General features: G+C 41.0%; 1 protein-coding gene across 2 annotated transcripts in view; it reads left to right on the top strand.

Moving 5' to 3' along the window:
* The first annotated feature begins 6,059 nt into the window (after nucleotides 1–6,059).
* The window catches only part of Abcd3 (ATP binding cassette subfamily D member 3), a 58,585-nt gene continuing 37,316 nt past the window's right edge, over nucleotides 6,060–27,328 (top strand). Inside the window, exons 1-2 of one of the 2 annotated variants that reach the window (XM_029475605.1) lie at nucleotides 6,060–6,537; nucleotides 25,473–25,509. In XM_029475605.1, the coding sequence (XP_029331465.1) occupies nucleotides 6,428–6,537; nucleotides 25,473–25,509 (147 nt within the window). In that variant the 5' untranslated portion in view covers nucleotides 6,060–6,427. The remainder of the gene's footprint in view (nucleotides 6,538–25,472; nucleotides 25,510–27,328) is intronic. The other variant, XM_021157215.2, reaches the window with a different exon arrangement.

The raw sequence follows: 27,328 nt of genomic DNA, 5'->3' as shown, positions 1-27,328 counted from the left end.
AGCCACAGTGGATGGGCATAATTACACAGACCTAGTCCAGCCTCATTTTAATAAAATAAAAAGGGGGAGATGTGAAGAGCCGTGCTGCGAGCAATCGCCATTATAAGATGGTGCTGGCCTCCGCTGTGCCTAACTAGTAAACAAGCCTTGTACGCAGGTGCGAGAGTGAACTCACGCCTAGTCACTGCCCATCTCGGGGCGTAGTAATGGGGTGATGGGCAAGCAACNAATCAGGAGCTGACACGCTACATCAGGTGATGAAACGCCATGGATGAGGGCTATATAAGCAACGCCATTTTCCGGGGTCTGGGTCTTCCCTCCTGAAGAAGCAATAAAGCTTTTTGCTGCAGAAGAATCTGGTTGTCCGAGTGTGTTCTTGCTGGTGAGAACGATAGCTCGGGACACTCATCCTCAGATGTCCCGTGTCCTCTTCATCTGCTGAGGAGTTCTGTCTATTCTCCCTAACAACAATAACCACTAATAAGTCTTTAAACATTTTATGACCTTCACAAATTGGATAGTTAGGTATCAGTTAACGTATTGGCACATGTCATTATAAGACAGTTTATATGTCTTATCTCAAATTTTTTCACTATAAAATGCAGTTATATTGGCAAAACTATGGTCAATAGTTTTAAAAATATATAAAAATGAAAATAATAAAGAGTCCATTGATCGCTGTATAAATTTTACTTTAAAACCACCTGGTCTCTCCTCCTCCCCTACCCACTGAGGCTGGGTATGTAGCTCAGTGTTTGCCTCTGGGTGGATGCTCAGCACACATAAACTAAGCATGGCGGTTCAAGCCTGCAATTCCAGTACTTAGACGTAGGAGGATCTGAGGGTCAAGGTCCTCTCCAGCTACATAGTGAGTTAAAGGCCAAACTGGAATGTATGAGACTCTGTTTTCAATTATGCAATTTTCCATTCTGGTGGGTGGTGGTGGAGAGCGTGGGGGCCAGATATTGGGCCCATGTCTTACAAAGAGTGTGGAGCAGGACTTCAGCCTGAGGAGGGTATTGTGTGAGGTTCCATGTCTAGGAAGGAGACCTGGCACGGCTCAGTGAAGAATCCAACCACAGGTGTGGTTCCCTGCAGCAGTTGGGCTCCTCAAAAGAGAATGCTGGTATGGAACGGAACAACTAGGCAGGCTGAGCATTACTGAGGTTTTGAAGGAGTGTTTGGTTGGATCACACAGAGAGATGGCTGGGCACTGAGTTGCTGGATGGAACATCAAGACTGACGTCATTTTGCTCTGTACCTGACCAAGTGCACAAGCAAGACGAACTAAGCACACAAGGGCAGCCATGGCGAAATAAGATTAATGTGAGAATTACAGTAAACATCTGGAACCACAATCTGGTTTCCTGGAAAGCCCCTAGCTTAGGTTAGTTTTTCCCTCTTTCAGATCCATATATAATTTTGATTTTATAGCCAACCCAGTTTTTTATGGCATTTCCCTTTTGACTCTGTCTTTGTTCACATTGCTAATCATGAGAGGGCAGGGCCATTTTACTTGTAGGTGTGTCCTTAATGGGTGACTCACAAGATAACTTCTTGAGATATCAAATTAGACATTTTCTTCTTCCTTTTTTTCCAGTTTGGAGAACAGGCTCTATACAGCATCACCTTCATTGATGGGGAGAGCTTCACTACCTTTGTCAAAACTCAAATACAAATTGAAGTTTCAGATCCTACCAGAGTCTGGAAAGGAGAGTTTTATCTTTTAGAGTGCACTGAGTTGGAAACAGGGATGTTAGGACAAAGACTGTCTGGTAATCTGAGGCAGAAAGAATAATACCTCCAGGGAGGAAGTGACTGGCGTGTCCTCTCAGTTCCTGAGGTAGGTGGAAAGGTAGTCAGGGCTTCCGTCACAGCCCGGCTTCACGTGGACATGAGGATCCTGGAGTTTATCTTGGTGATGAGAAAACAGTAAGGGGCTTGCTCATTTGTATCTCATTATCCCCCATAACAAGTGTGCATCACTTCTGTGTCATAGACTTTGGGTAAATACTACTGTCCTCTCAGACAGCCAGGAGATGGCACAGCCAGTTAAAAAGTTTTCTTCCTACTAATTAACAGTACCACCTCCCCCCTATACAGATGAAATCCACTCTTGGTATTTGCTCGGTGCTGCCTTGAATCAGTTCTCACTACCTTTTGCCTAGATATTTCACGTGAGTGTGTAAACTGGCCTCTCAGGTTGGTAGTTCCTCCTTCAGTCTATTCTTCCTGCTCTTGAAGCATGTTTTACCCTAAAGCTGATGTACTAATAATCTTCCCCCAAACTTATGCACGATGCAGTTAACGCTTATCCTTGCACGCAGAATAAATCACACCCTGTTAACTTGGTGCTTTATGCCTTCCACACGTTGACACTTTCCCTAGTTAGGGTTTCCATTGCTGTGAAGAGACACCACGACCAAGGCAACTCCTATAAAGAACAGCATTTAATTGGGGCTGACTTCCAGGTTCAGTCCACTATCGTCACGGTGGGAAACATAGCAGTGTCCAGGCGGGCAAGGTGCTAGAGGAGCTGAGAGTTCCACATCTTGTCCCAAAGGCAAATAGAAGACTGTCTCCCCCTCCCCACCCCCCCACTCAAAGCCCACCCCCACTGTGACACACTTCCTCCAACAAGGCCACGCCTCCTAATAGTGCCCCTCCCTGGCCAAGCATATACAAACCACAATATTAAGCATTTCAACATTCTCTCTCATTCCACTCTCCCCTAACCTCAGCCTTAGCCATCCTCCTCAACCTGCTTTGTTTCCCACGATTTTCTCTAAATCTCCTATGCCCCAGTTTTTTCTTTTTAATAGGGTTGACCTGAATCAATCAGCTGCAAAGAGATCACACTCTAAATTTAGTGTCTGAACACAGCAAATGTGTATTATTTCCGCAGCATCTGCGAGTCAGGAGGAGTTCGGGAGCATCTCAGTTGAGTTGTATGGTGGGATCACTCATGAGATTGTAGTTTTCAGAAGGTGTCATCAGAGAGAGGTCTGTTTCTCAAGTGACTGGCCAGGCCGGTGTCTGCTTCTCTGGGGCTTCCAGAGCATTCTCCATGACAGCTGGCTTTCTCTCAAGAAAACAGTCCAGGAGATCAAGGCCAGAGTCCTAATATCAGGAGCTCAGTCAAGAGTCACATACTATCAGATTACTCTTTGTACCAGCTCTGAAGTAAAGGAGAGAGACGAAGACAGGGAGACCAGGAGGCAAAGCTCAGGAGAACAATCATGAGAGTTGGCTGCCACATTTTTTCCCTGACTCTTTCTTCAATCTCCAACTCCATGTGTCCCCTATCTCCCCTGTTCTCAGTAGCTCAAATTCTTTAAATGTCAGATAGCCTGGAGACTGCTTAATAAAATCCTACTTTCTCTGCCTTATATTAATTTGGTATGATGAAATGTGAATCTAAACATTGCATATCAAATGACATAGAGCTGAAGAACTTTCTTCCCTTCTAAAATCCTACACTTGGTTGCTCTGAGATTGTGTCACTGAGACTAGATCCCCTTCTTGTTTGGAGGATTTGAACAACCTGGGTTTGCCTTAGAGAAGTGGCTTCGTGCTGGATGGTTTTATGTCAGTTTGACACATGCTAGAGTCATCTGAGAGGAGAGAATCTCAATTAGCAAACTGCCTTCACAAGATCCATAAGTGTAGGCCTGTAGGACATTTTCTTAGTGATTGACAGAGGAAGGCCCAGCCCATTGTGGGTGGGGTCACTTCTGGGCTGGTGGGTTCTACAAGAAAGCAGGCTGAGCAAGCCAGTAAGCAACACTCAACCTCCATGGCCTCTGATCAGCTCCTGCCTCCAGGTTCCTTCTCTGAGTTCCTGTCCTGGCTTCCTTCAGGGATCAACAGTTGATGTGGAAGTATAAGTCAAACAAACTCTTTCTTCCCCAATTTGCCTTTTGGTCATGGTGTTTCATCACAGCAATAGAAAGCCAAACTAAGACAGGTTTCAGTTTAGAGACCAGGGGTTTATAGACACAATTCTCTGCACTGATTTAAATTTATGTTTCCAGAGAAATGGAACCTGACGTCTACTTTTCAACTCAGGTTTAATATCGGAAGTGGATCTGATTTGCTCTGAACCTCTCAAGCACTACTGCATTTAGATTTTATACTTCTTTAAATGCACACATTTCCTCATCCTTTCTTGGTGATGGAGGCTGCAGTCCTTCTGTATGCTGTCCCTCTGCGCATCAGCTTGCTAAAGCTAACTTTGTTAGACTGACCGGTCACTCAGTGGTTTTTATCAGATGGGCATATCAACAACTAGAAAACATTGTAGCTTGTATAATCTCCCTCCCTCCCTTCCTTCCTCCCTCTCTCCCTCCCTTCCTCCCTCCCTCCCTTCCTCCCTCCCTTCCTTCCTTCCTTTCCTTCCTTCCTTCCTTCCTTCCTTCCTTCCTTCCTTCCTTCCTTCCTTCCTTCCTCTTCCTGCCCCTTAGACTCTTCTATGCTTCCTGAGTAAGGGTATTTTGTAGAATATTTTGTCAGTGAATTATTCTTGCCTTTTTTTTTCTGAATGCTTTGAAATCTATTCTTTCTTTCTTTCTTCCTTTCTTTCTTTTTTTAAGATTTACTTATTTTTATGTATATGAGTACACTGTAGCTGTCTTCAGAAACCCGAAGAGGGCATCAGATCCCATTACAGATGGTTGTGAGCCACCATGTAGTTGCTGGGAATTGAACTCAGGACCTTTGGAAGAGCAGTCAGTGCTTTTAAATGCCGAGCCATCTCTCCAGCCCGAAATCTATTATTCTACAGATGATGTTTTCAATCAGTTTTAGGAACTCTCCTTTCATTATTGCAAACTCTTCTCCCCCAAGTTTCCAATGCTTTTATACTGCGCTGCAACTCACTAGTGAAACAGTACCTACCCAATCCCTCCCACCTGCTAGCAGACTCCTTTGGCCTTAGCGTGTAGCTTTGACGTCATCAAGTGTTAATGAAAAGTCCTAGGAAAATTCTAAATTCTCTTATTGGTATTCTCATAGCACTTAGTTCACTTCTCTAAGCTGACACTTAAACTCATCCATATTTTTCTTCATGTTTTTCTTCTGCACCAGCCTCTGGAGAATAAGGGATTGATTGTTCATTCTTGTATTCTCTGTGCCAGGCATACCTAATTACCTAAGTGAATCCCAGGGTAATGGGGAAACACACAAACGGCATATGGAGGATTTGGTACAGGCTCTACTTCTGCGTAATTTAGACTTTTGACTACTGTTGAGCACCTGCACACAGCACACACCATGGTGTATGCTCTTTGCCATTCTCATAACCGTTTAACCATTCACACAGAGAAAACACCTAGGGCATCACTGTTTCATTGGTTCCTTTTATGCGTAGGCAACATTTATGTATTTTGTGAGGTTTTAGAAGCTTCCTTTCTGACACTTGCTTCTCGACAGTTTCTTAAACTGAAAACAGCCATTCATTAAGTTATTGTGCATGCGCTAGACTAAACGCTAGGGATAACACTTTCTGCATGATAGGGGTGGGACAGGAGAAGAATGCTGTAATCTGTAAAGCTCCTCTGCTTCTGGGAGTAAGGCCAGCATTAATACAACGCACGATTGTTATTTCTGAATGTCCCTTTGCAAAGAACAGCGTTTCTCAAACTTTCTTTGACCAGAACTAACATAAAGAAATACATTTTTTTTATCGCCATCCCTGTACATATCTACCCAAAAAGAGTAATTGTTTCTTAAAACTCCTTTTTGTCACGCACTCTGAGCTTTTCCCCACTACATTATTCTTATTAAAAAATTAACAGAGTGGTGAACCCGTCCTCCCAAACCGATTTTACAGAACTAGAGACCCAATCCACGGCGACTTGAAATAAGATATCTGATTGTAGTCTTTCTTTTCCAGGTCTCCCTTCACTCTTTAAGTTGCAAATAATGACCTTTTCAGTGATGGGGCCGTTCCCCTCCTCCCCCGGCTTCTTTAAGAGGGTGGTACCGACCCATCCAGGGGGTGGCGGAGGGGCAGGGCCCACGGAGTCTGTGGCGCAGGCCCGGCCCGCTCTTCCAGTTCTTGTGAAAGAAAGCTAGGGTGTGTGCAAGCAGAGATCGCAAGGCCGAAGCGTGGGCTGCTGGAGACCGGCGCGGAGGACTAGCGTTGTCTGCCCGCCGCGTTTCCGGCCGAGTCCGCGGGGGTCCGCGCGTGCGCAGAGCGTCCCCCCGGGGAAAGACCCTTTCGATCGCCCCGCGCCCGCGCGCGCGCCCGGGAAGCCAAAGTCCACGGTGGGCTCGGCGCGGCGGCGCGCGCCAGGGGGCGTTCCCGCGCGGCCGGCCCCGCCCTCTCTCGGCGCCGAGCTATCCTCCCAGTTTCCCCCGCGGTTCCTGCACTGAGGTTGTCGCCGGCGCGTCCCCTATCCCGCGGCTCGCTCGCCCTGCCGGTGCCATGGCGGCCTTCAGCAAGTACTTGACGGCGCGGAACACCTCGCTGGCGGGGGCCGCGTTCCTGCTGCTCTGCCTACTCCATAAGCGGCGTCGCGCCCTCGGCCTGCACGGGTGAGGCTCGCGGCCGCGCCGCCTTCCCCGGGCCCGAGCGGGGAGCTCCGGGCGCGCGCCTTGCCCTTCTTTCCCAGGTCCCGAGCTGCGCGGGTGCCCGCGGAACCGGGCCAGCGGTCCCGGAGCCCCGCGGCCCTCGGCCTGGCGGCCGCCGCGCAATCTCAACACCGCGGGAGGGAGCCGCGCCCCCTCACCACCTCCCCCTGCATGTCAACTTTATGGGTGCATTCTGGTTTTGCCATCTCATCGCCACTGAACGCTAAGGTTTGCGTTCGTTCGGGATGGGCATTACTCGCCAGCTCGACTTCGGAGTAGTGGCGGTGGATAGTGGCCAGGGGCGTTCCTTGGGGTTTTCTGGGTCCAGTGGGCACGGTTTTCTTCTAAAGCGGTGCCCTCTTTTTTCCGGAATTGGTCAGTGAATGCCCTGACATCTCATTTGGAAAGGTTGAATTGGCTCAGCGGTGTGTGGAGGACAAAGTTTCCTCCGTCGACTTTATAGGTGAAAGGTGAAAGTGTGTTTTAGGTGAAGATCACTTGTTAATTACACCATACAGCTACCTGCCTGGAGAGAATGTTAAAGTTTACTTTGAACTTTTGGGAGATTAGGAGAGAATGGAGAATTGAGTTCTGGGGGGTGAGATTACAGGCACAATTTTAATTTCTTGTCGCCCATTTGATTTCAGCGAGCGATAGAGAAAAGGTTACTTCCTAACTAAGCATTCTTACTAGTGTTTGGATATTTAATGTCCAGTCTTAGAATAATGCTTTCATGCATTTTATTTCATCAACCCTCTGGGCAGGTACTATTGTCTCCTGCTTTTGGTTTGCTCGGACTATCTTATTATTAGAATTTGGCCAAAAATACTAGCAGAGAGCTCCATGTATCCTTTCATGAAGTATTTTCTGTCTTATCTACTTGCTCATTGGCTGCAGCATTGGCCCTTCTCTTCCTAAATCAGCTTTACAAAATAATGATATGCCTCTCCTTCACATACTATTCGTCCTTTTTAAGGGTTCTTGGAGGGGGACGATTGATTTTAAATATTTTTCTATTAGATCGTGCCCTTTCTGAACTCTCATTTGGGATTAGAAGTTATCAGTTACTTGGAATGTGCCGATAGAACATATTAAATGCTTTACATTTAATTACTTGAATTAGTCTTTGTAGAGAAGTGTTTCAGCGCCTAGAGTAGGTATTTTAGTAGTGAGGGAACTTGACTGCTAACAGCTCTGACTGATTTAAAAGCAGTTCTCTTTACTGGGACACTGTATACATACAGAAAACAATATGCAGCATAATTGTCAGGTTTGCAGGTAAAAGACACCTGTGTAATCAGTGCCCAGATCAAACAGCAGACTGTTATCAGTACCCAGAAAACCCCTATGTCTCTTTCCAGTCACAGGCCAAGCCAACAGCTCTACTGGGAAATAATAGCAATAGAGGTGACATGGTATAACACAGTTTATCTTCCGAAATAATTGAAGCTGTTCATCTGCCATTCAAAAAATCTTTTTGAGAAACTTTGTGAACTTTCCGAAGATAGAATTATGCAACAGGTAGTTTACTGAACAAAATAGAGTTGTTGATCTTTCATTGTCGGAGGAGTAGCAAAATCTTTGCTTTAGACGTTAAACATTTTGAGGGGTGAGGATGCAGATGATGAGCAGATAAATCCAAAGCATACATTATTGAGATAAAAATGATTGAGCTTACATAAGTCACTACTATATAACTACAGGTTATATAGGCATATATCTAATAATATTAGAACATGAATATATATACACACACATATACACACACATATATATATGTATTAGATACTGTGTACTTTCTTATCTTTCAATCCCTATCTTTGGTTTCGCAGTGTGGAAGTTCTGTTTTACAGGCCTTTGGGTCCATTTGGTAACAGAGCTAATTAATTTTAACCTTCTATTTTACTGGCCCTTGGGTGCATTTGGTAACAGAGCTAATTAATTTTAATGTCTGGTACTTAACTAAGGAATAAGTGGTTGCTTGTCTTTATTTTTGTTCATCTTGTGAATAGTAAGTTTGTCTTCCCAGTACATAATCTCTTGGAATTGGAGAGCTAACAGAACTTGTAAAAAGTACTTCAGAAGTTACGTTGCAACATTATTCTAAATACTAAAGTGGATAAAATTCTGTTACTTTAAAATGCTATTAATGTAATTTTTATTACCCTATTAAATAACACACACTTTTATTATGGAATATTTTACATATATATGTATATATACATACACACACACACACATATATATATATATATATATATATATATATAATTATAATCCCCTATTCACTTTACCCATATTGTCTCATCCATCTGTTTGATCCCATTCCTTTTTATAGGTAAAACTTACATTTATTGGAATGTGCAATTCTTAGTTACACTTGTCAAACAAATGGAGACACTTGTATTAAATCCCTGTCATAAATTGGGACATTTTTGTCTCCTGAGAAAGTTCCTTTGTATTTCTTTCTAATAATTTCCTACCAGTATTGTGCTAACTTTTCCCACTTTACGTTAAGCAGTGGACTCTTATTTTAACTCATGGACAAAAGTTACTAAAAAGGAATTGTTTGTTTAGGCTATGCTAAACAAAAATGCTAAATTCTGTGCTACATGCTGTACGAGACAGATCTATGTGGCATTTAAAAATAAGTAAGCCATCTTAAGGAGCTTATATTCTTGTTAGGGAAAGACTTAAACATGGAATGTTGAAAGTGAAGAAGATGGTGCAGTGGGGTGTGCAGACACTTGAATACTAGCTTACTGTGTTAGTGGTTTGGCCCTTGCTTGAGTTTTGAACTTCTGCAGCCATGTGCAGTTCACTTGTAGGCTGTTGAGTGTGCTAGGCTGGCTTTCTTTGGGGTCTGATTGCGCTCTGTGCAGGCTCAACCCCTTCTCCCCACTGTTATTTTTATTTTGAGATTTAGCTCAGGTGTTTTGCATGGCTTATAACTTCTGACTAATGTGTCTACCCTTTGCTTTTCTGACACTAAGATTCCTCTTCTCTAGCATACACTACTTAGTTTTGTACGGGTTTCTTTTCTTGGCTTCTGCTTACATTAAAATCTGAATTTTTTTGAGGCTTTGGACTGAGTCATGCTTAATTTTCCAGTTTACTTAACTTTTATTTTTTGCTGTACAGGGATCATACCTATTAGGCCTTGTCCATGCTAGACAAGTAACTTAGCACTGAGCTAGGGAGACCTTGAGTGATATTTAAACCCCTCATTTGGATGTATCCCAGGATAGACAGTACATGTAACTGAGGGGATAAGTGATGCAGAGCTGTGGAAGAACTTTTTAAAGAATAGCGGACAGAAGCTGAGGAAGCAAATACAGGCCTTGTCATCATAGAAGTCATGAGTGTACCCCAGAGTCTGTACTGAGATCTGAAGAATGGGGAATCAGTAAGGCTAGCTCGAATACAAGGCTAGGGACCAGTCTCCATTGCCGCAGAATTTAACTATGCTAAGTAAGTAAGCCATGAAAGACTGAAGACAGAGGAAAGCAGTTTCCCTTCTCATCAATGCTTGTGAAACGAAGTTCAGATTTCTCATCCGAGGTTTCAGAGCTTTTCTCCACCTGGTCTCGTCTTACCTGGCTAATCTTACTATGGCCTTGTCTGCCAGTTGGTACTCTGTGTTGCAAATAGGCCAGTTTCTCCACTGTTCTGTGAGCAGGCTGTCGTCCTTCCTGGCTTCGGAGCTTTATCCATGTGATCAGCCTTATCTGTAATTTCTCTGTCTCCTTTGTTCTTTACCATTCTTAAAGGGCTAGAGAAGGGTCACCCTGACATGAAGTATTTAGCTGCTCTTGATGATCTAAGCGATGATCATGTTGCTTTTAACTGTGCATACAAGTGCCTTGCCTGCCGTACTCTGCTTCACTGGGTGTAATCTGGCTGGGTGTGTCACGTACACCTTCGTCTTTTGTCTGTAAATAGTGGGGCACAGTTTCCTCCCCAGCTTTTCCTGCAGTTTCAGGCAGCACATAGTTCTCTCACTCACAACTTTGCTTCTGCTTTATTTTAGGTCCCACTCACCTCTTGTCTTTTGAGCCTGTCTCATATCTGTGTTGCTTTTTTTGCATCTAAGCATGACCTCCAAAATAGCTATTATAGAAGAGTCTGTTAGAAAGTCAGTAGAATTAGTAGCAAAGATTGTATCTCAGCTTAGTAAATAACTTAAGATTTGTTTCGTTAGGACCTTTCTGATATAGTCCCACTACTGGGAACTTCTTTGCCGTTTCCCCAACCTGAGTCTGAGGGCCTGTTGCCAGGCTCTGCTGTAGCATTTGCATGCCCTCCTATCTAGCAGCTACTTCTTAACTTTCCTGCAGACTAAGTTGTCCTTTCCTTGAATCTGCAGGGCTGGCTTCACCTTTCTTTCACAAGTTCACTGAGGGTTTTGTCTGAGTCCCATGTGAGGGACTGGGTCTGAATGGCACCCTCAGAGTGTACTGTTGAGTTGAGCTGCATGGCTGGCCTTACTTGGGTTTCTAGAATAAAAGGAGATGCGTACAGGAAGCATACATTCAAAAGCATTAAAGGGTGTGTTGTCGTCATCCTTGGCAGCAGCAGCAGCAGCAGCAGCAGCAGCAGCAGCAGCAGCAGCAGCAGCAGCGTACTGAGCCCAGTTGTGGTAGACCAGATGAGGGTTGTAAGAAGTGTTGTCTGTGGTATAGGTGGTCCAGTTAGTTACAGTTCTCAGGGCAGCCCCTCTGTTCCAGTGCACTTGCGTGTGCTGTTCCTTGCCTGGAATGTTGTTTCCATGGCTGTCACATTGCTTACTTCCTCCCCTCTTTCAGTCATTGATCAGTTAGATCACAATCAGACCTATTGCCATTCAGTTTAAATAACATCCTTTTCGAGTGTCCCTTCCTGGCTATACCTTTCTCCTTAGCACTTATTATTACCAAGTGTGCTGGTCATTGTACTTAAGGACCTTGTTTACTGTACGTCTGTGCTGCTGGGATGTAATTAAGCTCCACAAAGGAAGGAACTTTTGTCTCTTTGTTCATTGGTCTATATAGTGCTGGTGTGTAGAATTGGGTTTGGCAAATTGTACTCAGAAAATACTGTTCAGTGATTGTACCGGTGGGATGCTGATTTCTTAGGGGCATGGTTACTGTTAATTTAAAAAGCAGCTTTCTTGTTATAACCCTAACCTAACCTAACCTTTTGGGAACTAGACCTCTTATGCCTTCTATTTGTAAGTTCAGAAACAATATAAATGATAGTGTTAATGTACGATTTTTAAAAACCAACTTTTGACAGTTAAGGAATAGAAATTAATATTAAAAATAAATTATATGACCACAAATATAGTAAACATGGTTTTATTTTTGCTTATTCTGTATTTATATACCCTTTACAGTTATAAGTGCATGTTTTGCTGTTTTCATTTAAGGCATAAATCCTGTTTTTCTTTATGACCTTTATGATACAGCTTTATGGCTCTATCCCATTTTATTTTAAATCTTTCTTGTTGTGTATTTTCACTGTGGAAGATTTGTTTTTTTCTCGTAGTACTTGAAATGGAGTTCAGAGCCTTGCTGGTGCTAACAGGAGTTCTACAACTGATCCATGCCTGTGAAATTTTAGGGACAGTACTGTATATTTTTTGCTTCTTTGGACAAAATTGTGGAAATAGGATTAATAATGTGGACATCCTAAACTATACAGATTGATGTGACTTTTTAAAATAAGTCATGCAAAATGATAATGCTATGAATGAGTGTTAGTATAATTTGCCATTACTGAGGGATTTTTTTTCTCTTTTAGAGGTGCAAAACAATATTAAAAAGTTAGTCTCCATGTGTTTTATAGATTAGCGAGAATGAGGTTTTGGTTTTTTTCATCCAGCAGCAGCAGCATCTTGATCATGAAGTAGCTTGGCATACTGATTGCTTAGGGCATGGCTATCGTTAATTTAACAGCAGCTTTCTTGTTACCCTAACCCTAACCCTAGCCCTAACCTTTTGGGTCTTTTCGGTTGGTAAGGGTTCAGAGGGTCACTTAGCCATGCCTTATCTATGACATCTCATCAGTTTCTGCACCTTATCTGAGACTCAGAAGACTAGGGATAATAGTATTTATTTAAGCCACCAGTTATGTGAAGATTGAATAAGAAAACATCTTAACCCAGTGCTCAGCTCAGAAGCCATCATTATGCCTACCAAAAGAAAACGAAAAAGACAACAAAATATCCCTTTGTTAGCTACCCAGAAATTGCTGAGGCTTCCTAAAAAACGCTCCTCAAATGTTTCAATGAAAATGTCCTTAAATAGTTTTTAAGTTGATGGATCCTTTTACGTTTAGGGCATCACACTGGTTTTCGAGACATAGTTTCAGGTCTTACAAGTTTTCAGTTGGCATCTCCTAAATAGGATACTCTGTATTTCTCCACCTGATAAAGAGGTGGTCTAAACTCATAGTATTCAACATGTGGTCTCTTGGGAGCAGAATAGAGCTGTGACCTACTTTGTAGACTATAGGCTTTGGTTAAAATAGCATGAAGTTGCACTCATTTTTATGACGACCAAATAGTTTTCACTGACTTCCCTTTTCAAATCGTTCCTTTGTTGCCGTGGATGTGTTTGAACCTTGAGTATTGGTTGGGTAATACACATCCTCTTTGGTGTATCACATCATCTGAAACTTTTGTTCCTTTAATTAGTATTCTTTCTGTATGCTTTCCTCATAAGTTAAAGAAATCAGATTAGAGTAAGTATAGGTAAGCCATAACCTTTTTGTTAATAGATACCCTTTGAGACTCGTTCTGGATCTTACCTGTAACTCACCAGCATCTTCTGGTGACAGACCTGTTGTTTTCCTTGTCTTTCTTACTGAGCAGAGCCTCCTTTTGAAATAATTCTGTTAGAACTGGAGGGAAGGGTCTTTCTGTCTGGGCTATGGAGCTGTCAGCATGAGGCTACTGAGACAGAGCTTGCTCTCACATTACAGAAGCAGGAGAGACCGTGGCTAGTCTAACAGTTAGTGTGTAGAGTCGCCACCATCGCTTCAGAGACCAGACTGATTTTAGTCTGACCTGTAAACTCATTTACTCCTAACATTTACTACACTCTTCTAAGTTCTCAGGCCATGCTATATCTCTAGAGAAATGCATTGTAATACTTTCTCAAGATCCACTCATCTAGGGCCTGACAAGTATTCCCTGCCTCTTGTCTTTCAGCGTAGAATACACACTGTAGTCATAGAGAAGAAAAAAATTACATTTTTTGAGTTATATATAGCAAATTAAATTCAAAATTATTCAAGATGTTATTTCTGTATTACTTTTGGAAAGTCTTAAGGAATGTTAGAGGTTGTTTAACATGGAATTTGTACTGTGTATCAGGGCATTGGGCCCTTGGTTAGGAAAAATCAAGACATTTTTACTGGAGTCACTTTGGTTGTCGCCATCTGTGTCAATAGGTAAGCATAGGACACAGGACTTGGACTGTTGGCTGTGTTTTTCAGTGGAAACTGTAACACACACTATGGTATTTGGTTAGGAACAACTATGAATGTTATGTTTTGATTTTGTTTTGTTAACTTTTGAGATAGGATCTCATCTAGCCCAGGTTGGCTTTGAACTCGGGGTATCTGAGGATGACCTCAAACTTCTGAGCCTCTTGTCTCTGTCTCCTGAATTTTGGGATTACTGGCATATATTACTATGGTTTTGCATTTTTTTTTAAATTACCTTTCTTATCCGTTGCTAGTATAGCAAATCTGAGTGAGTGCAACAGAATAAAGATAAGTGGCAAAGGACGTTCATCAGAGCATGGTCAGTAGCGTGATGCCCATACATAGGCACAGCAGCCTCAGCACTGTACGTAGCATCAGGCACACATACTCGGACTGAATGATTTACTCCATGTGTAGATATCTTGATGACATACTTGTTTTATTATTATTTTTTTCAGACCACAATTTAATATACTTCCTTATTATTTATTCACGTATTTCAAGACAAGATCTTACGGAACCCAGGCTGGCTTTGAACTCAGCTGTGCAATTAAGGATGAGCCTTCTGCCTCTCATTACTCAGGTGTTAAGACTGCAGGCACGCACTGCCAGCCCTAACATAATAGTTCATGGCTGTTGGCATTAACAAATGATGCATTATGTGGAGTGGAGCAGCTTCTTGGGTGTGTAACAGTTTAGCTACTGTGTTCTGTTTATATGTTACCCATTGTATGTTCTCAGTTTAAAATGTTTATGAAACTTAAGCCTGCGAAATAAGCAACATTATTTTGTTTTGTTTTGTTTTGTTTTTTTGGCTTTTTGAGATAGGGTTTCTCTGTATAGCCCTGGCTGTCCAGGAACTCACTTTGTAGACCAGGCTGGCCTTGAACTCAGAAATCCGCCTGCCTCTGCCTCCCAAGTGCTGGAATTAAAGGCGTGCACCACCACGCACCCGCAACATTGTGTCTCTAAAGAAGCAAGTAATTATTTTAATGTAGTAAATAGCACTAGACTAGACCCAAGGAATAGTTTTAAAATTATTCCTTTAATGCTTCATTATTTCAAATATTAACCAGTTTTGAATACTAAAAGTTTTAATACATCTTAAATTTGAATACTAAACACGAAAAGGAAAAAGCACCTATCGTTTATCTGTTATGTTACATTTCATTGGCCCTAAAACTACTTTTTTTCCACATTATAACAAAAATACTGTGTATGGGCTTATATGGAGGGCTTTAAATTCAGTGTTATTACTGTTCTTCAGTATATCATAAGCTTAGGAAAACAAGAACTTGTAATAGAATGATATATTTTCCTTTTCCAGACCAAGGGTTGGAGGAAGTAGGCTGACCTGAGATCAGTAGGTGGTTATAAACCAACTTCTCAAAGGATGCTGAGACTATGTCCTCCTCCTGAGAATTGCAAGCTATGAACCTCAGCATATGAAAATAGAGTGATCAAGCGAGACACTGACACTTACCTTGGCCCTCATGCATTAGCTTACCACTGCACCTACACACCATCACACGTGTGTATCACACATGTACACATGCACAAAGAGAAGACCTTTGAAAGAGCCATGCAGTATAACGTTTCAGCTCCACTTTTCTAGTTCAGTCTCAAGCACTCCTGCTATGTTATATTTAGAATACCCCTTGGAGGAAGTGGGATCAGTGTGGGGTAAAATATAAAACTTACCCAGTACATTCAGTTGAATGCTGTTTCTTAATAGGCTAGACGGTGAGGTTAGCACTTTGAATGAATGTGGAAGTACAAATAATAGACAGTCCATATAACCTAAGAATTCCTAGATCTGGGTTAGGAATGTAGTCTTTTGGGAGAGAACATGGAGCTAGGAAGATTTAATTAATTTGCTTGTTTATATGGATAGAGTTCACCTTTGAGCACAATCTTAATTTCTTTTCCTTGAGGAGTCAAAGGTGTTCCAAGTGTGGAAAACAGCTTGAACAAAGACATTGAGAAGGGTTAGCAGGGACATGAAAATTGGAGATAGTATTATAAACTGTTTAGTGAATTTTTAATCTTATATTTTAGACATATTTACATTTATTGTTCACATCAGTTGTTTGGGATAGTTTTATTATTTTTCGTTTGTGAGCAAGGAATCAAAGAGGTTTTACAACATTAGGTGTGAGAGTCCTTAGGACTGAATTTATCGGGGGTAGAGAGATGGCTCAACATTAAGAGCTTTTGTTGCTCTTGCGGAGGACCCAGGTTTGCTTCTCAGCCCCCACAGGGTGGCTCACAACCATCTGTAGCTCCAGTCCCTGGAGATCTGCTACCTTCTGACCTCACTGGGCAGCAGCCACTCAAGTGGTCCAAATATGTGCAGGCAAAACACTCATATACATAAGAAACCTTAAATCTACAAACAATTAAGATTGACCTAATCATGTGGATCGTAAAGAATAAATCTTTTTACTCAAATTCTTTTAAATGAACTATGATCCAGAAGAATGATCAAGACTTATTCATGGGCTGAAAAAGATTTTATAGTAAACACAAAACAAAGTTAATTGTTATATTCATTATTAAAATATAATGTTGAATTATGTAACATTTTTTCCTTTTATGTATGCATGTGTGCCTGTATGTGTTATGTATATGTTTGTCTGTGTGGGTTTGTGAATATGAGTGTGGGTGCCTGTGGAGGCCAGAGGTGTCTGGTGTCCTGGAGTTGGAGTGACAGGGAGTTGTGAGCCATGTGATCTGAGTGGTGCCAAACTTGCATCCTCTGGTATGCGCTCTTAACCACAGAGCATTTCTTCAGTCCTGCTTTGAAAATTTTTCTTCAACTGTCTGAAATGTGTTAATCCTATTAATTATTTCAGTTGTATATTTTATTTTTTAAATTTTATTTAGTCCTTTCAGGTCAGGTGCTACTTTCATCTATTTTTCCTTAGTGGATAATATTATATTTAAAAAAATTATGGGTCTGGCGAGCTGGCTCTATAGTTAAGAGCACTTGCTGCTCTTCCAGAGGACCAGAGTTTAATTCCCAGCACCCACATGGCTGTAATTATAGTGCCAGGGGATCGATACCTTCTTCTGGCCTCTATAGGTACCAGGCACCCATGGGCTGTACGGACATGCATTCAGGCAAGACACTTAGACAGTAAAATAAAACAAAAAACATTTTAAAAATGCATTTACAGAGTATTTAAAAATAATACTCTGTATATTGTTTTTAAGGCATTTCTGGAAACGTAAACATTTGAAATCTGTGGTCTGCATTTTCTGTAACTTCTGTTAGTCTTGGTAAGTGTGTAGTTTTGCTTGATTATTGTTGGCTGTCGCCTGGACATTTGATCTAAAATTAACTTTCAGAATTATTTTGAAACTTAACAGCTAATGTCTTTCTTTAAAGAGCACTTGGCTTTAGATTACCTAGGTGGAATGCCAGTCTACATATTAATAAACAAAAGCAGGATTCATATTTCAGAATTCATGCTATAGTTACATCATTGTAATAGTAAATCTCTGTCACGTTAAATCACCTTCTCCACTTATAAACTCAAATCTAAACATTCCTTTGTCTTTGACTGGTTTCCACATAGTTCTCTTATTGGAATATGAACACAAAACATAGTCCAACAATTGCTTTATAGAATTCTTTCTTTACTATTATTCTTTATTATGGCCAAGGACTTGCTGCCCTCTGCTCTTCCCACAGGTGCGTGGTCTGTGGGAAGGAAAGTGTTTTGTTTTGCTGGGCAGTAGTTTGGAGCTGAAGGTGTCTGATACTTCCCTGCCTTTACCTGTTCTTGAGCATGCACCCTTTCTCCTTCTCACTTCCCTCCTGAGTTCATCCTCACACCTAATCTGCTCCAGCCATCATTTCTAATAATTTCCTTGGCTGTTCTTCCTGTCTGTATAGCTACTGCCTTTGTTAGGTGTTGATTATGGCTGACGGGATAATTTATATACTCTAGTCTGTTCTCACTGCCTCATATAGCACTAACATCTGAATCTTCACCATGTGTTAGGTCCTGTCATAAACGCTGTATGTGTCTTAGCTGATGGAAACTGATGGAGATGTTGTAACTGATGGTGGTATTATTTCCATTTTGTAGTCAGGAAAACAAGGTACAGAACAATTCTATAAGTTGTCCAAAGTCACACACAGTGTCATAAGAATTCTGATCCAGAAATTCCCTCTAGTGCTATAACTGTGCTTATAGCTAGAACACATTTAATTTGTCTTTAAGGTAAATGTATTTTGTTATTGTTGTTGTTTCACTAGAAAGGGCCTCTTTCCTTTCTCTATCCCCTTATGAAATAAATGTTTCTGCTCATGGTATCCATGTCATTATTCACCTCCACCTCCTTTATGTCACCTCCACACTAAGTCTGTTCCATGCCAAGTCTCAGTTTAGGTTTTACATGAGTAAAGGCTTAGGTTAGCATTAGTTCCACTTTTCTCTGTATTTCAAAGCACTGCTTAGATCTAGTGCTTGTCTGATTTTATAGTTCTATCTGTATTTTACTCTAGCTAGATTGTAATCTCTTTGAAGGCAATACTATTCCTATTACTGTGAGCCTGTAGTATGGTGTAGTATTGCTCAAAGCTTATAAAATGGTTGTTTTCAATTTTTAATTGCATATCATATATTTCCTTAATTTTAAATAATTATTTCTTTTAAAATTAATTTTGTTTTACTTATGTATGTTGTGGATACACTAATGTGCCATGTGTGGTGGTCAGAGGACATCTTTAGGGAGTTGGTTCTCTTTGCACCGTGGGTTTGGAGGATTGAACTCAAGTACTTGTACCCACTAAGCTGTCCCTAAATTGGTAGTTCCTTACTTTAAACACGTACTCTTCCTTAGTACAGTGTGAAGGCCTCTTCCTGTATATGTCTGTCCCCTGTGGAGTTTTCTTGTTCCCACTCTTGTTTCCTCTCCAGGGCTGTTGGTTTCCTTTCTTTTCTCCATCCTTCCACACAACTTTAAGAACAGATTTTGAGTCCAGGGGATCAAAAGTCAGTGTTTTGCATTCACTGTCTCCATATTTTACGGCATGGTTTCAGCTCCCTTTAGATTTTAGAAAACAGAAATCATGCCTCTGAGATGACAGAGTTGCCTTTCTTGAGTACTTAGAAGAATGGAATTTAATTTGAGAATTCCATAAGGAAAAACATGTTTCATGTTAGATTCTTTCTCATAAATAAATGAGTCTTCAAGTCTCTATTTACTGACTTAAATATGGGTATGTACTGTTTGCTTTATAGGAACATATTGTTAGAAAACTTGGCGTCAGTGTTAAGAAATGTAGCTATTGTCGGTAGCATTTGGCTTTTTAGGTTTTATACTTTTGGCCTCAGTTGTCTTCTAAATCTTAGAAGTCAGTTAATGGAAGAGAAAAACTCCAGATTTTTATTGAATTGACTTGTGTATTGACTGTGTATTTTTTTTAAGCACTTTGGCCATCTGTGAAAGTAGTTTGTGTCCAGGGAGATGTCTAAAATTCCGACTTTATTCACAATGAAATACAAATAGCTGAATTACTTGGGAAAATGCTAGTTGGTAGGAGGAAGTGAATGTGGTCGTTAGCTGAGCTTTATTTTGAAATGGCGCTTATTAAAAACAGCCATGTCCCGTGGGTCTCACGAAAGCCAGGTGTCCTGTCCCCTCAGGTGTCTGTTGAAGGAAGGAAGCTGTTCACTCTCTTGTTCTGTCGATCTGCCGCCTTTCCTGGAGTGAGCCACTCATGTATCTGGTCCTTAGATTTTTCTTCTTCTTCATAGACAGATTTCTAAAGTCTTGGTCTGAAACTAAATTTAAAGGAGAAAACAAAATGCAAGTTTGGAAAGTATCTACCATATGTCAGACAGTGTTAGGCATCAGTGATATGGAGATGGCGAGGACAGGGATCCCTCCTTGTGGTGAGGGGCAGATGCACTGTGTGGATTGCGGATGAGTGCAGAGATACTTGGCATTCTTTCTTTGGAGGGAAAAATTGGGCAAAGAAGACTTTAAGATAGAGTTGCTGGATAGTTTGTCATCCTGATTGGTTCAGTTTAAAACTGAAAGGAGATATATTAATCCCTTTGTTAGCACACAGTGAATGTGAGGAGGACCAATCTGACCTTTATCTCAAGAAGTCAAATAAAAGATGGCTGTGAGTGGCCATCTGGGTGCCAGGCCCCTCCTGAGAGTACCAAGTTCTCTTAACAGTGAGCCTCCTCTGCGATGCTGATTTGGTTGTTTTTTTTTTTTTNGGCACTCACTTTGTAGACCAGGCTGGCCTCGAACTCAGAAATCCACCTGCCTCTGCCTCCCGAGTGCTGGGATTAAAGGCGTGTGCCACCACGCCCGGCTGATTTGGTTTTTGAAATAAGTTTTCATTATGTAACCCAGGTTGGCCTGAAACTCATAGTCTTCTTGGTTCAGCCTGGGAACCAAGAAGTGTGTGCTATGACGCTTGCCTAGGAAGACTCTAAGCAGCAGCAGTAACTTATAAAGACAGTGCAGCGTGACAGTGTATGGATTAACACTTTATAAGGGGGGATGGTCAGAGACCTGTCACGTCACAGTTTAACCTGATTAATGTTAGAGTATCTTCACATAGAGTCTGTGCTCGGGGCAGATGAGCCTGATTGGGCAGGAGCCAACACCTGAGCTGCTTCAGTACCGTGCTGTAGAATCTGGACTTATTCTGGAAACTGTGCTTCTTTTAAAAGTTTTAGATTCAAACTACATCTCATGGTATAAAATTAAAAAATAAAACCCAGAACTACTGACAGGATAAGAACAATCTAGTTTTTGTTATGTTTTAGTAGTGACATTATACATGAAACAAATATAAAGCAAATATAATGCCTTATAATGCTTTATGCTCGGTAGCTGTTTCAACTTTGCAGGTGTCTGTTCTTTGGGAGTTTTCTTTATAAATCTTTGGGTGTGATGCTTTTTCTTGGGATGGGATGGGTAGGAGGTGTTATCTGACAATTTTCTCAATGTCTCATCTTTCCAATTCCTTACTTTTATTTTTCCCTTTATCTCACTCCTGAATAGGTGATCAGTTTTGGAAATTTATGTTTTTCTAGGAAATTAGACATATCATCCAAGTTTTTAAATTAATTTATAAGATATCCAGAGATAAAGACTCCCTGCTTTAAAATTGTAATAATTTTTTGTGTTGTGCTTTTGTATTCCTCTTACATTTTTAATTTTGAGAGAGGGCCTCACTGTGAACTCCAGGCTGGCTTCCTGTCCTGCCTCAGTCTCCATGGCCTTGGAGTTAAAAGGTAGGCACAGCCTTAGCTGGCCAGTATTCTTCCTTTAGGATTAGATTACCAGCTGCTTTATTTCTGAGGAACTAGCTCTTGGATATTTATTGCTTAAGGTTGACATGTTTTCTGTGGATTGTATATTAGGTCAAATGAGATTAATTCAAGGTACGTGCTCTAAACAGAGAATGCTGTGGAGATTTAGAGGAAGAAAGTCATGGGGAGAGCCATTTGGCAGTGGCATGAGGGCACAGGGAGAGCTGATTTGGGGGTGGACATGAGAGTGCAGGCACTACTTCAGAATTCTGATCCTGTTTTCTTGGATTATATACCCACAAGTAGAATTGCTGGATCATATGTTAAGAATTCTACTTTAAATTTTTGAGGAATTTGTGTTTTCTTTTTAATAACCCAGGGTTATGTTCTTGCTAGCTGTACAAGAATTCCCTTTTCTGTATATCTTTGCCAATATTACTATCTTTTGTTTATCTGGTGATAGTGATCCTATTAGGTATTAGGTAAATTCACTGTAACTGTCTTTTTAAAAAGGATTTATTTATTATTATACATAAGTGTACTGTAGCTGTTTTCAGATACACAAAAAGAGGGTAGTTGTGAGCCACCATGTGGTTGCTGGGACTTGAACTCAGGACCTTCAGAAGAACAGTTAGTGCTCTTACCTGCTGAGCCATCTCGCTAGCTCCTCACTGTAACTGTTAAAAAGTATTCATTCTTTTTTTTTATTTATGTGTATACCTGTGTGAGCTAATGTGTACCATGTCTTGTGCAGGTAAGTGGGAAGCCATAGGAAGTGGAGTTACAGGTTGTAGTAAGCCTTCAAATGTGGACTCTGAGAAGTAAATGTGGGCCCTTTGAAAGAGCAGGAAATACTTTCAAATGCTGGGTCATTTCTCTAGCTCTCAGTGTAGTTTTATTTGCATTTTATTGATGAATAAAGTTGAACATGTTTTGATGTATCCATTAGCTACTTATATGCCTTTTGAATATTGACTGTTGCTAATTTTTGAATTACTTGTTTGCTTGCCTTTTTAAAACATTCTTTGTTTTGAATGCCAATATTTTCTCTCATTCTGATATCACTTCTGCTTTGTAGCAGTTCTATAGTTTGTAATATGTTTTAAACAATCCTATAATATACACACTTAAATTATGAACAATAACACTAAGTACTGTTTTTTAAAAAGATTTATGTATTTTTATTTTATAAGTATTTTTACATTTTATATTTATATTTTATAAATCTTTTGCCTGAATGTTTCTAAGTGTACTGCATGTGTGCCTTGTCCCCATGGTCCCCAGAAGAGGGCACCAGATTCCCTGGAACTGGAATTTCAGTTTTGAGCCATCATGTGGGTGTTGGGAACTGAACCTGGGTCTTCTGCAAGAGTAGCCAGTGCTCTTAACTGCTGCTCTGTCTCTCCAGCCCCAACATGAGCACTTTTAAAAATGAAACATCCGGACGGTGGTGGTGCACACCTTTAATAACAGCACTTAAAAGGCAGAGGCAGGGAGATTTCTGTGAACTCGAGGCCAACCTGGTCTACAGAGGGAATTCTAGGACAGCTAGGGCTACACAAAGAAACCTTGTTTCAAAACAAACAAATAACCAAAACAAAACAAACAAAAAACCCCTAAAAACCATTCTTTGACTTGGAGTTAGGTTTGTCTTTCTAGCTTTGCTTGGTCTTGTTTGTCTTTATGCTGAAAATGAAATGTACAGATTGAGCCCAGTGAGGCATTGACAGAAGAGGGTTGCTTGTACATGGCCCCTGCGTATACATGACTTGGAGATGCGCAACAAAGATGCCCCTTTTAAGAGAGTCTTACTGCCTTCCTCCGAGCAATGTGCTTGCAGCCTATGTTTCGAGTCTGCTTCAGACACATGAATCCCCAGGTCATGAGTTAACAAGAGCAGCATACATTTGGATAAGTGAGCAATGCAGAAGTATAAAGACCTTTCAGGTCATCACACAGCATTCTTTACAATACTTACTTAGAACGTAGCTTAGCTTTTTCTCTACTGCTGTGATGAAACATCTTAACCAAGACAACTTTGAACAAGTGTTCCAATGTCCAAAACTATAGGGAATGGTTGTCATTTAAACCACCACAGACATCTATCTGATTCGCTGAGTGTTAGATCTGTTGGAGTTCTGCCTAAACTTGCTTTCCTCTCTCTGTTCATGGATGCAGATTCCATATTCCAAGTATGCTGGACTTTTAACTTGAGAGATAAACCAATCTGCACCAACTGCTCACCTCGTCAGACCTCTGCACTGGAAGGAAAGTCACAAACAGGAATTTAGAATGTGGTTAGTGTTTTGTTGAAGGAGTACAGGATAGTGAGTTACAGACAGGACATAAGCCAGGCTGAAGGCGCTGGGCAGAGTGGGAGCAGGACGAGGAATCAGATCACCAGCCCGAGCTACTGCTTGCAGACCACTTTCCTCACCTGTAATGTGCAGATGACAGACACAGCCAGCTCCTTTAGCTTAGAGTTGGTTACTCATGTGGTAGAGAGGTACAGATGCTGAGCGTGTACACAGCGAGGACACAGTAAAAGGTTTTCCTGGTGTGATGGCTACTCTGAGTTGTCAGCATGACTGGTTAGAAACACTCCGAATCCAGATGCAGGACTGTCTGTGAGGACATTCTAGAGGAGATTCACTAATTGGGTGGACCTGCCACACTGGGGGCTTCGATGGGGTAAAGGGACAGAAGGCAGCTTGCCGCCTCACCCTCTCATGCTCTTCGTGGTGCATGCTGCTCTGCTGTCAGGGTGGACTGCAGCCTCTGAAACTGAGACAAAATAAACCGCTTCTTGAGCGTAGTAGAGATTTTTAGTCCCAGTGCACAGTTTTACCCCCCTCTATCATTCAATTCCCAGATAAAGGACACAGACAACTTTCATATTTACCGTAAGCCTTAAACGGCACAAAGGCTGGGCAGATGTCTGACCTCTGTGCTATTAGAATCTACTTTCCTATCAATAACCTCGAGTTATTATTTAACCATGTTTCATCTGGGCTGCTTTTAACTCCAGTTGGCCAGCCCTCAGGGCCATGTTTTCATGACTCACCTAACCCATGGCAACTTTCTCTTCCTCCTCCTCCACCTTTCTCCCCTCTTGGTTCTCTTTTGACTCCCAAGCCTGGGAAACCGAAAACAATGTCCCCCCCACCATCACCTGTGTCTCTTCTGCCTAGCTATTGGCTGACAGCATCTTTACCTACCAATCAGAAATAACTTGGGAGCAAGGTCACATAGCTCACTTAGGTCTACTGCAGACTCTCATCTTGGGGATGAGATTAAAATATACAGTAAAAGACCAAATCTCAACACTTGGGTCCTTCCTCCTACTCTCAACATATTTTAAGCACATGCAGCTCTGTGTTGCCTTGTTAAAATCCCACTGGCTAACAGTTATGTGGCCAAGCTTTGATTCAAGAATGGACAGATAGATTTTCACCATTCTGTGGGAAGAGTTACAGAAAAAAGTATACATGATATGTGGGAGTTAACACACGCACATGCGTGCACACACATACCACCAACTGTTCATAATACTAGTAGCCTAACATTTAATGAGTCATTTCTCTAAACAATACTTAGTACAAATTAAACATGTCTGCCCTGAAATTATCTGACATAGTGAAACCTTTGAGCACCCTGGGTTTTTACATCTGGTAAAATGTATGTAGCAGATATTCCAACGTTGAAGAACTAGGAAGTCTGAAACACTTCTGGGCCCAAGTGTTTCATAAGCAAACACCCAGCCTGTAAAGAGGCATAGGAACTGTTCTTTTTGTTATGTTATGTTTTGTTTTGTTTTGTTCTTTTAAAGATTTATTTTATGTATGTGAGTACACTGTAGCTGTCTTCAGACACATCAGAAGAGGGCATCAGACCCCATTACTGATGGTTGTGAGCCACCATGGAGTTGCTGGGAATTGAACTCAGGATCTCTGGAACAGCAGTCAGTGCCCTAAACCGCTGAGCCATCTCTCTAGCCCTGAACTATTCTTAATGAATAAATTTTGCTTCTTGGTTAGGAAAAAACCATTTGGAGAATTGTATGTTTTTTGACATCTTAGAATAATTTAATTATGGAAGCATATAACAAATAAAGTTCTCTTATTTTTTCCTTTGCAGTAAGAAAAGTGGAAAACCGCCGTTACAGAATAACGAGGTAAAAGTTTTAAGTGACCTACTTTTGGGGGTGATTTGCATTTTTTAATCAATGTTGCCGGGTAAAACAATTTTAGAGTTAGAATACAAGTTTTAAAATCTCACTTCCATTTGACTACATACAGGACTCTGTCACAGGAATTCCCTTTTAAGAGTCTTGCCTAGAATTTTCTGGTGCTATTTGTTTGACAACGCTCCTTAAGGAGACAGTTATTAACTCGGTTAGGTTTAGCCCGAAATGACTTGTTGCCCATGTAGCTCTGTTTTTCTCCCTTCTATTGAGACAGGATCTCACTGTATGTACATTCTAAGATGCTTAAACCCTCATCCTCCTGCTTCAGCTTCCTTAGTGCGGGGTTTAAGAAGTGTACCACTTTGATTAGAAACTTTTTCTTTAAATATTTATTATATCACAATCATTTTTATCGCTTAAAAATTCTGTATACATGCCTTTGGACCTGTCCGAGAATCTCCTTTGACATTGTACTTAAAATAGAGTGTAGTTACCCAAAGGAGGTTTTTAACTAGCATGAAATACATCAACACTGTTAAGTTACTTGATGTGAGCACCATATTGCTAATATTCAGCCTAACATTGATATTATTTATTTAGTTATAACTATTGTTTATATTAAGTTATTGGTAAAATATAATCTGTAGGTATCGTTTGATCTTTCTGATAACAGATCCTCTAATTCTGTAGTCACCAATTGATATTTTTAAACAGTAGCTTTATTTACTCTCCTTATTTTGATAGTCATCATTTAAGTCCAATAGTTATTAGTTTATCATAGAATTGAATGCTTGTTACCTCTAAACTTATTGGTGGTATTGAATGAGCCCTGAGGTGGATCTCCACAGTCCCTAGTGCCTGTCTGAGTGCTCCTGCCACACATTCCTGCTGCCACATTGTGTGCCTGCCTCAGCTCCAGCTCAGCCTGTCAGCTAAGTGGATCATGGCTGCTACATTTGCTGCAGGGACAACTATACTTGGTTACTTGGCTTACAATAAGTTCTACATTAAAGGTCGTTACACAAAAGCTGTGGTGAACCTTCAGATGCAGAAAGAATCTCAAGGTTGAACATGCCTTCAAAATGGAGGATCTGGGAGCTACGGCCATGTGCTGAAGCTGCTGGAGGTGTGAAAGTTCCCCTATCTGTATGGAGTTCACATAAACACAGTGAAAAGATGGAGATAGTATGGGACCTCTGAGCATCCAAATAGAAACTTAATGGAGTCTCAGTGCTACGCCCCACTGTGTTGTGATGTTACCTGATGGTTTAATTGGAACAGTGACCACTCTGATTGGTCCCTGGAGGTTCTAGATGTAGTACCTTGCAAATAGCAGCTTTCATAGTCATAGCATCAGCCTTGCTATTGAAACATCATGGCAAACACTTGTTCAATGAAGAAAAAAAAAAAAGGAAAAGAAAAAAGAAAGCTAAGCCAACCTCATGGTCTAGGAGTTAGTTTGGTCTTGTAAGGATCTATTCCTTTAAAATATAGTTATATTTTATTATATCGTTGTATTTCAAGGTTAACAAAGTAAATTATTCTCAAAACCATGTACATGTCCCTTATACCTGTAAGTTTAAAGAAAAATTACCTTCTCATATTACTTAGTTAACCTGGAGAGTGGTGAGAGTGTGATGAGCCTAGTATGCATTGCTATATAGGCTATTATATAAAAGTTTAATTTGCTTTCCTTTTCTTCCTTAAAATAATTTCTAGAATTGACTAATAAGCATCAAAATGATTATTACCCTGTTAAGCCCCACCTGCTTCTCTCTATCTTGGTCTGTCTGTCTGTCTCTTTGTC

Source organism: Mus caroli, chromosome 3 (assembly GCF_900094665.2).
Source record: "Mus caroli chromosome 3, CAROLI_EIJ_v1.1, whole genome shotgun sequence".
Taxonomy (NCBI): domain Eukaryota; kingdom Metazoa; phylum Chordata; class Mammalia; order Rodentia; family Muridae; genus Mus; species Mus caroli.
The sequence above is the reverse complement of the archived record's forward strand: the minus strand, read 5'-3'. Positions and strand labels throughout refer to the sequence as shown.